This window comes from Belonocnema kinseyi, chromosome 10 (assembly GCF_010883055.1).
Source record: "Belonocnema kinseyi isolate 2016_QV_RU_SX_M_011 chromosome 10, B_treatae_v1, whole genome shotgun sequence".
NCBI classification, from domain to species: Eukaryota; Metazoa; Arthropoda; class Insecta; order Hymenoptera; family Cynipidae; genus Belonocnema; species Belonocnema kinseyi.
In genome coordinates this window covers 33,185,570-33,196,223 of record NC_046666.1, presented here as the reverse complement: position 1 = coordinate 33,196,223, position 10,654 = coordinate 33,185,570, and the positions used below count along the sequence as shown (strand labels likewise).

General features: G+C 26.3%; 1 protein-coding gene across 1 annotated transcript in view; it reads right to left on the bottom strand.

Moving 5' to 3' along the window:
* Window positions 1-3,918: 3,918 nt before the first annotated feature.
* The window catches only part of LOC117181069, a 187,425-nt gene continuing 180,689 nt past the window's right edge, over window positions 3,919-10,654 (bottom strand). Inside the window, exons 15-16 of the mRNA XM_033373637.1 lie at window positions 10,251-10,297; window positions 3,919-4,976 (exon numbers count right to left, since the gene is read on the bottom strand). Coding sequence (XP_033229528.1) covers window positions 4,067-4,976; window positions 10,251-10,297 — 957 coding nt within the window. The 3' untranslated portion in view covers window positions 3,919-4,066. The remainder of the gene's footprint in view (window positions 4,977-10,250; window positions 10,298-10,654) is intronic.

The window sequence follows — 10,654 nt, the reverse complement described above, 5'->3', positions numbered from 1 at the left end:
AATCCTTTAAATCTTTTAAAATCTTTGTGAGATTTTTTGAAAAAAATTATTTTTAATGTTATGAAGTCTTTGAAATTTTTGTACTTTGTTGAAATCTTAATAAAATTTTAAAAATATTTTTGAATTCTTTGCGAAATCTTTTTAAAACTTCTAAAAATTTTTGAAATTGTTTAAAATCTTCAAATTGCTGGTTTTATTTTGAAATTTTCGTGAAATCTCTGTGAAATCTTTGGAAATCTTCTAAAAAATGTTAATTGTTTAAAATTTTCAAATTGCTTGTATTCTTTAAAAATTTTTTTTAAATCTTTCGAAATCTTCTAAAAAATTGTAAATTGTTTAAAATCTTTAAATTGCTTGTATTCTTTTGAAATCTTTGGAAATCTTCTTAAAAAATGTAAATTGTTTGAAATATTTAAATATCTAGTATTCTTTTGAAATCTTTATGAGATTTGTATGAAATCTTTTGTAATTAATTAAAATAAATAAAGCATTTTAAATATTTGTGAAATCTTTGAAAATCTTAGAAATCTAGCTTGATATACTTAAAATGATATTTAAAATCCTTTAAATGTTTTGGTAAAAAATATTTTTAAAGATATGATATTTTTGTCTTTTGTTGAAATCTTTCTGAAATCTTTTGCATTTGTTTGATGTAACTAAAATTTTTTTAATCTTTGCGAAATCTTTTGAAATCATGTTAAAAAATTTGAAATTGTTTAAAATCTTTAAATTTCCGGTTTTATTTTGAAATTTTATTGAAATCTTTGAAAATCTTCTAAAAAAAATTAAATTGTTTAAAATCTTTGAATTTATGGTTTTATTTTAAAATTTTAGTGAAGTCTTTGAAAATCTTCTAAACAAACATTAAATTGTTTGAAATCTTTAAAGTTCTTGTATTACTTTGAAATCTTTGTGAAATCTTTGGAAATCTTCTAAAAAAATTTAAATGGTTTAAATTCTTAAAATTTTTAGTATTCTTTTTAAATCCTTATGAAATTTGTCTGAAATATATGAAATCTTTTGCAATTAATTAAAATCATTAAAATATTTTAAATATTTGTGAAATCTTAGAAATCTGGCTTAATGTACTTAAAATGATCTTTAAAATCCTTTAAATCTTTTTAAATCATTGTGAAATCTTTTGGGAAAAATTATTTTTAATTTTATGAAATCTTTGAAGTTTTTGTCTTTTGTTGAAAATCTTAATGAAATCTTTTAAATATTTTTGAAATCTTTCTGAATTTTTTTGTATTCGTTTGAAGTAACTGTAAATTTTTTAATTTTGTCGAAATCTTTTAAAATCTTATAAAAATTTTTGAAATTTGATCCTGTAAAATCTATAAAAACGTGCTCGATTTATCAAGATTGTTCCGTGCAAAGAAAATAGAACTTTTGAGTAAATATTAGAGTTTCTTAAGGCACATTATTATTTTTATTATTATAATTGCAAGCTCTCTTTTCAGAGAGATTTTTTAAGATCCTTTTTAGTACATTTTAATAAAAGCTTGTTTAGCAAACTAATAATTAAATTATCATAACTTTGTTGAGTTTTAAACATTTTGAACACAAAATAAATTTCTATCAAAAAAGGCGCAAAGTATTTTTTGCTTTTGCTCTTTAAATATCCATTAGATTATTAGGGTGGCCACTATTTTTAAAATTTTCTGCTCCCGGCTTTCTCCCGGTTCTCCCGGTAAATATTCGTGATTTCTCCCGATTTATAAAATAATGAACTCTCTATGCAACACCCACCGTTTTTTTGTGTCTAGAAAAAATATACGAAAGATTTTGTACAATTTAACTAGAAAAAGACAATTTGATGACAATTTAATATTGAAAACTAAGTTGAATCTTTCAAAGGCAAAGCTTTTAAAATTCCAGAATTTTACATTTTTACTACATAATAAAATTATAAGTTAACATTAAAGCTGAGTAGAAAAAATTTCTAAAATAAAAAAAATTATTGAATTATTCTAAAAAAGTGCAAAAAAAGTAATTTTAAGTGGAAAACGTTAAACATGAAATTTTTTTATTCTCGATCGTTTAAACTCGTAAAATTGTTTAAACCTGAAAAATTAAATTCATAACTCTGAAATTGTAACCACTTGAAATTAGCGAAATTGTCCATTTACTGATGATTCAATTTCAGAGAGTTTAGTTTTCATCTTTTTTTATTTTAAGCTCAATTTTTAATTTTTTAATTTCAAATCCTCCTTTAGAATAATTATTCTAGAAATTTTCGAAGAAAATATTTTTCAATTTGAAATGATTTATTTGTTTAAATCTTCAACTAAAAATCAGACAACTTTAAAATCTTATATTAAAAATTAAGATAAATAATACTAATAATAAATAATATTGTGAACCTGTAAAGTTGAATTATTCTAAACACTTTGAAAATTATATCCTTTCTAGTTGCGAATTTTCAAGAATTAAAAATGAGCGAATTATGAAACACGGGAAATATCCCGGTTTAACATTTCTCTACCGGCTTTGTCTCGATTCTCCCGGGTTTCTCTTGATTCAAGTTTCTCCCGATTCTCTCGGTTTTCTCTCGATTCTCCTGGATTAAGTTTCTCCTAATTTTCCAGGTGAAATTTTTTCCCGATTCTCTCGGTGAAAGTTTCTCCCGATTCTCCCGGTAACAGTTTGTCCCGATTATCCCCGTGAAATATTCTTGCGATTCTCCCAGCTATCTCTTGATTCAAGTTTCTCCCGATTCTCCTGGATCAAGTTTCTTCCGATTCTACCAGTGAAAGTTTCTCCCGATTCTCCCGGTGAAAGTTTCTCCTGATTCTCCCGGTGAAACTTTGTCCAGATTATCGCGACGAAGGATTCTCCCGGTGCAAGTTTCTCCTGATTATCCCAGTAAAATTTTCTCCTGATTCTACCAGTGAAAGTTTCTCCAGATTCTCCCGGTGAAACTTTGTCCAGATTATCCCGATGAAAGATTCTCCCGATGCAAGTTTCTCCTGATTCTCCCGGTGAAAGTTTCTCCTGATTCTCTCGGTGAAAGTTTCATCCGATTCTCCCGCTGAAAGTTTTTTCCGGTGAAAGTTTCACCCTATTCTCGCGGTAAAAGTTTCTCCCGATTCTCCTGGTGAAAGTTTGTTCCGATTATCCCGACGAAAGCTTCTCCCAAATCTCCCGGTGAAAGTAGCTCCGTATTTTCGCGGTGACAGTTTCTTCCGATTCTCCCGGCTTTCTCTCGATTCTCCCTGGGGAAGTTTTTCCCGATTCTCTCTGTGAAAGTTTTTCTCAGCTTCCTCGCGGTGAATATTTGTCCCGATTCTCCCGGTGAAAATTTTTTCCTATTCTCTCGGTGAAAGTATCTCCCGATTCATCCGGAAGAAGTTTCTCCCGATTTTCCCGGTGAATGTTTCTTCCGATACTCCCGGATTTCTCCCGATTTAAGTTTCTCCTGATTCTTCCGGTGAGAAAATCGGTAGAATCGGGAGAAAGCTGGTAGAATAAGGAGAAACTGGCACGAGGAAAATCGGGAGAAAGCCGGGAGAATCAGGAGAAAAATTCACTGGAAGAATCGGAAGAAACTTTCATCGAGAGAATCGGGAGAAATCCCGATAAACTTTCTCCGGGTGAATCGAGAGAAACTTTTTCAGGGAGTAATCCGGGAAAATCGAAAGAAACTTTCACAGTGAGGGTCGGATGAAAGCCGGTAGAATCGCGAGAAAGTTATACCAGGAGATTCGGGAGAAACATTTAGCGGAAGAAAGTAGAATCGGGAGAAAGCCGGGAGAATCGAAAGAAACTTTCACCAGGCAAAACGGTAGAGATCCGAAAGTTTCTCCTAATTTTCCCAGCTTTCTCACGATTCTCCCGGTGAAAGTTTTTTCCAATTCGCCCAGCTTTCTCCCGGATGGGTGGCCACCCTGATTATAGACTACCACAATAACTACGAAAATCCCGTACTTGCAATTAATGTTGGTCCAGCCCATTCCACTAATTATAAAAATACTCGAAACAGAAAATTCCAAACAGCTATAAAAATAAATGAAAATGCTTATTCCCCTATCCTTGACCTAAATCATAAAAATCAGTCTCCTGCTCATAAACGACAGGATTTCAAATGAGTATTAAGTACAGTTCTCGTAACAAAACCTTTACCGCATTTCGGACAAAGATACGGTCTTTCTCCACTATGGTACCTTTTATGGACCACCAGTGTCGACCTCTGCGTAAAAGCTTTGCCACATTGATCACAGGAATATTTTCTTTCCCCCGTATGGGTCACACTATGCGTTCTCAACAAAGTCTCACAGGCAAAACATTTTCCACAAACTTCGCAGGTGTATGGCTTCTCCCCCGTATGAGATCTCGTATGAATCTCGAGACCTTTAGCAGTTTTGAGCTCCTTTCCGCAAAGAGCGCAGAGATACCTTCGCCTCTCGCAGGCAACTGGGTCTGAGTGACCCTTGATTTTGTGCTGCTTCAGCATCGATCGATATTTGTAAGTTTTGCCGCAAATTTCACATCTGTGTTGGATTGGTTCGTCGTTTTGTTTTGCTGTTCCCAGATCCGCGTTGTAATGATAAAGATGATTGTGTTCGCGGAGAGTGTAGAGGTCGTCGAAGGTGCTCCCGCAGGCGTTGCATTGATGAAATTGCATAAATTCGTGCATGGTCGTGTGCGTCATCAATAGTTCTTCGGTGAGGAAGACTTCACTGCAGATTTCGCAGATGAACTTCACCTCCTTGTGGACCCGTTTCCGGTGCCGTTCTACATCAGCTTTTGAGACTCCCATGAAGTCGCATTGGTTGCAAGGCACTATTTTCGGCGTATGGGATTTTTTTATGTGGGCGTTTAACATAAATTGTTGAGGATAGGTTTTACCACAGCTGTCGCATTTAAAGGGTCTGAGGATTCCGTGAACTATTCGTAAATGCGCTACTAACCTGGTGACGAAATGAAATTTCTCTTCGCAAAATTCGCAGGACTTTCCGCCACTGTTTTCGAATCTGAAACATCATTGTGAAGATTTTTTGTTACCCGGAAATGGAAGTGAATTTATTTCTTGACAGGAAATTTTACAAATTTTTTGAACTTTTGAAAAAGTTTTAAATCAATGAGTAGAATTTCCCAATAAAAATAATCAACTTTCAATGAAAAAAGATAAATTTTTAACAAAAAAAAAGTTTTCTATCGGAAGATAAATTCCAAATTAAAAAAAAAAATAATTTTGCATCCCAAAGAATTTTTTACCAAAATAGAAGAATTCTAAATAAAAAATATAATTATCAACTTTTCAACTGAAAAGAATGAGCTTTCAACTAAAAAAAAAACGATAAATTTTTGACTAAAAAAGATGTTATCTACAAAAAGATAAATTCTGAATAATTTAAAAAAAAAAACGAATTTTGTATCCGAAAAGATGAATTTTTAAGGAAATAGTTAAATTTTTTAGTATGAATTTTTGACAAAAATATAAGAATTTTATATAAAGAATTTTCAAAGAAATTATTCAACTTTTAACCAAATAGTAAAATTTCCAATTAAAAATAATCAACTTTCAATGAAAAAAGATCAATTTTTAACAAACAAAAAAGATAAATTTTTGAATAAAAAAGATGAGTTTTGTCTAAAAAAAAAAACAGTTGAATTTTCGATGTAACAAAATATCTTGTTAACAAGTCAGTTAAATTTTCAACAAAATAATTAAATTTTCAACTAAATAGTAGATTTTTTAACCAAAATAGATTAATTCTGACCAAAAATTGCGTACCAAATACTTGATTTTTCTACGAGTCTGTTGAATTTTTAGGCCAAACAGACTTATTTTTACAAAAATTTGGAATTTGTAACTCAAGATTATAATTTAAAAAAAGTTATTTTTCAACCAAGTATTTGAATTCTTAACCTAACAATACGAATATTCAATGAAAAATATTATAGTTGAATTTTTAGCTAAAAAATTTATTTGCTGCCAAAAAACACGTATTTATAAAAAAATACATGAATTTTCAACCAAATAACTCAATTTTCTACAGTTTTATTTGTAACAAAAAAGTTTTAAATAAAAATTAGTTGAATTTAACTAAAAATAACGAATTTTGATCAAAATTCTTCAATCCTTAACTAAAACAAATTAATTTTCTAGCAAACAGTTGTATTTTTAATTTAAAAAATTGATTTTATTCCAAGAAAGACGAATTTTCAATAAAATAGATAAATTTTTAACCAAATAGTTAAATTTTCTAGCAAATTGTTGAACTTTTTAGGCGAAAATGCGATTTTTGTTTACAAAACAGTTAATTTTCAACTGAAGCAAATTAATTTTCAGCCAGACAGTTGCATTTTTAACCAAAAAAAGGTTAATTTTTTACAGAGAGAGGTGCATTTTCAAACAAAGAATATGATTGTATAACAAAATATATAAATTTGAAATTTAAAATCATTTTTAGTCAAGAAAGAGAAAAATGTCAATTAAAGTTTTGAATTTTTAATCTAAAAAGATAAAGTTTCAAAGAAAAATGTGATCGTAGATATTTCAACAACAAAAAATTATGATTTAAAATAAAAAGCAGTTAAATTTACCCAAAGAAAACGAGTTAAAACAAACTTGAATCGTCAACTAAAACAGTTCAATTTTCAACCCAATAGTTCCATTTTCCACCCAAAAAAATTATTTTATACTAAAAAATGACGAATTTTCAATCAATTTTCAACCAAATAGTTAAATTTTCTAACAAATTGTTGAAATTTGAGGCGAAAATAAGATTCTTTTGCAAACAGTTAATTTTTAAACGAAATTTATAAATTTTTAATCAGCCAGTTACATTTTCAACGAAAAAGGTGAGTTTTTAAATAGAAGGATGAATCTTAAAACGAACAAGATGATTGTTCATCAAAATAGTTGAATTTTCAAACAAAAAAAAAACATGTTTGGTCAATAAAGAATAAAATGTCAATCAAATTCTTAATTTTATAACAAATTCTTGATTTTTCAACAAAATAAGTCAATTTTAAACTAAATAATACATTTTTCCGCAAAAAATAGGAATTATTAACCAAGAACTTAATACTGACTTTTCAACAGAAAATAATTAACTTGTCAAATTTTAAAGAAGCATTGATGTTCATTTCAAATAATTTAAAAATATCAGGTCAAAAAAATGGAAATTTTGCTTTCAAAAAATTAATTAATAATTAATAATAATCAATAATTAGAAGCGTTTGAAATAAAAAATCTTGGATAAAATTTTTTTTATTGATTAACTGTGAACGTAAATTATAATTCTTTTAAAAATTCAATTGTAAATTAAAGATTAACAAGTGAATAACAATACAATTTATTTTACAAGGCAATTATAATCATTTCAAAATTTCTAGATTTTAGCGTTAAAAAAACTTCAAACTAATATATTCATAATTTTATTAATAAATTTGTTGTTATTATTATTATTATTAATTCTCATATTCAAATTTATTAAATTTCAGATATTGTTTAAGTCTAAAATTTAAAATTGTTTAATTAAGAAAAAGGTCAATTACTTAATATTTATAAATATTTGACTGGTGATTTAAAATCAGTAATTAGAAAACAAATATTCAAAACTAAAAAAAATTCAAATTTAAACGTTACAATTTTAATTTTTCCATTTAAAAATTTCAGTTTGTAATTAAATTTGTTAAATTTGGACGTATAAATAAACATTGACTATATATTATTCCTAGAAAAAATTCGAGTAAGTTAAAGAAATATTTCAAAATTCTGAAAAGATTCAAAATTAATATAAAATTTGGAAATTTAAAAAATATATTAAACGAAGTGTCTACGCATGGATAAAAAATTTAGAATCTTTCTAAAAACTGTGAAAGGCTTCAAAAGAATAAAAAACATTTTCTTCACATGCCCAGGAAAGTTTAAAATGATTTTTTTATTTTGAAAATGTCATTATAAATGAATATTTAAAAAGTTTTCCAAAATTGTCAAAAAAGATTCTGAAATATTTTTATTTTGCAGGATTATTTAAAAAATATAGGAAAGATTTTATGAAAAATTCAAAACATTCAAAAAATAATTTAAAATTTGAATAAATATAACACGGCATCTAGATTTTTCAAGATTTTGATATAAATTTTGAAGCTTTTTAAAGATTTCTAAACTATTTGAAATAAAAATAATATAACTTCCAATTTAAGTTTTTAAAGGTTTTATTGCTTCAAATGGAAAATGTTTAGCTTTAGAGTTCGAGTACAATTTTGCATATTTTACAAGAATTTAAAAGTCCATAATCCAAAATCAAAAAGTGTGCAATGGAAAATTATTTTTTTTATTGAAGCAAAATTTCCAGTTTATTACCTAATATTTTTAAATTATTAGAAATGAACATCAATGTTTCTTTAAAATGTTATTCTTCTTGGTGAACATTTTATTATTTGATTTAAGATTAAATAATTTTGTTGAAAATTCTACAATTTTTCCAAATTTCATACTTCTTTGAAAGTTCGACTATTTTGTTAAAAGTTTAACAATACGACTGAAAATATTTTTTTTCGTGACCAAACAAATTTCTTTTTAATTGAATTTTCAACTATTGTGTTGAAGATTCATATTTTTCGATTAAAAATTAATATCTTTCTTTAAAAATTGCACCTTTTCTGGTTATAAATCTAAATTTCGGTTAAAAATTAACTGTTTTGCAAAGAGACTTATTTTCGCATCAAAATTTTAACAATTTGTTAGAAAATTTAATAATTTGGTTGAAAACTTATGTTTTTTGTTAAAAATTCGTCTTTTTTGTATAAAATCAAATTTTTTGTTTAAAAATTCAAATTGATGCAAAATCTAAATATTTAGTTGAAGATTCAAGTATTTCTTAAACATTAATTTTCTTGTTGAAATATCATCTATTACATTTTTCGCGGAAAATTTATTTTTCTAGGTTGAAAATTCAACAATTTGGTTAAAAATTTTTTTTTGCTAAATAATTTTTTTATTGAAATTTCAACTATTTTGTTGAACATTCATCTTTTTCGTTTGCAAAATTCATCACCTTCTCTAAAAATTTCACCTATTTTTATTAAAAATGCAAACTGTCTAGTTAATAATTAATCTGTTTCAGTTTAAAATTAAATGTTTTGTAAAAAAATTGTATTTTCGCCTCAAAACTGGATGGTACACGGTTGAAAATGAACTTTTTTAACTAAAAATTGATTTGTTTTGTTGAAAATTCAACTGGTGGGTTGAAAAAAAATTTCGTGTTGAAAATTCATATTCTCGAATTAAAAATGCAACTATTTTGTAGAAAATTCTTCGTTTTGGTCTGAAAATTAAAAAATTGGATAGAAAAATCAACTATAATATTTGGTACAAAATTCATCTTTTTTAATTAAAAATTAATCTTCTTAATTAAAAGATCATTTCTACGGCTGATAATGTCAGTATTCCATTTAAAAATTGTTCATTCCTGGTAGAAAATTTATCTTTTTGGTTGAAAACTCAACCACCTCGTACAAAATTTAAGCATCTTGTTGATAATTCATCTTTCTTAGAACTGCTTTTATTTTCAATTTTTTTTTAAATATCAACTGTATATTACCTTTTTGTTGAAAATTCATCTTTTTAGATTGAAAATACAACTGCTTGCTTGAAAATTGAACTATTCTCTTAAAAGTTCATTTTTACGGTTGATAATTCATAATTTTAGTTAAAACTCTTTTTGTTAAAAATTATCTTTTTGAACTGAAAATTAATCTTTTTTGTTGAAAATATATTAGGTAAACAATTTCTGGTCAGAATTTATCTATTTTTGTTTTAAATATTAGTATTGGGTTGAAAATTAAATTATTTTGTTGAAAACTCTACTACTTGCTTACAAATTTAATTATTTTTTAGAAATTCTGCTACTCTTTTGCAGTTAGAATTTTTTATTAATATTTTTCTTTTCATACTTGTTGCTGTTTTCGTGAAAATTCACCTTTTTGGATACACGTTGTTTCAGATTCAGAATTGATTTTCTGGTAGAAAACTCAACTTTTTTAGTAAAAAATCAATCTTTTTTCGTTAAAAGTTAATTATTTTTATTTCTAAACTTTACTATTATATTTTTATTTATAATTCTTCTATTTTTAAAAAATTCTACAATTTAGTTAAAAATTCATAATAAGAAATTCAACTTTTTCCTTAAAAATTCATTTTTTGGAGAAAAAAATTCGTTTTTTTAACCTTTTTTTTTTTATTTAGGATTTATCTTTTAGTAGAAATCATATTTTTTATTTAAATGTATCTTTTTTGGTTTAGAGTTGATTCTTTTCCATTTTTGATATCTAATATTTGCTTGAAAATTTAATTCGTACCAAAAAATTCGACTATTTTGTTAAAAAGTAATTTTATTAATTCCAGAATTTAACTGTTTTGATAAAAATTCATCTTTTTGGATAAAAAATTTATTCTTTCAGATTTAGAATTTATCTTTTGGTAGAAAACTCATCTTCTTTAGTCAAAAATTTATCTTTTTTCGTCAAAAGTTAATTCTTTTTATTTGACAAGTTTACTATGATATTTTTTATGTATAATACTTCTTTTTTTTAATTCTACAATTTATTAAAAAATTCAACTATTTACTTGAAAATTCATGTTTTGGGTTACAAAATTCGTGTTTTTTTTTATTTAAGATTTATCTTTTAGTAGAAA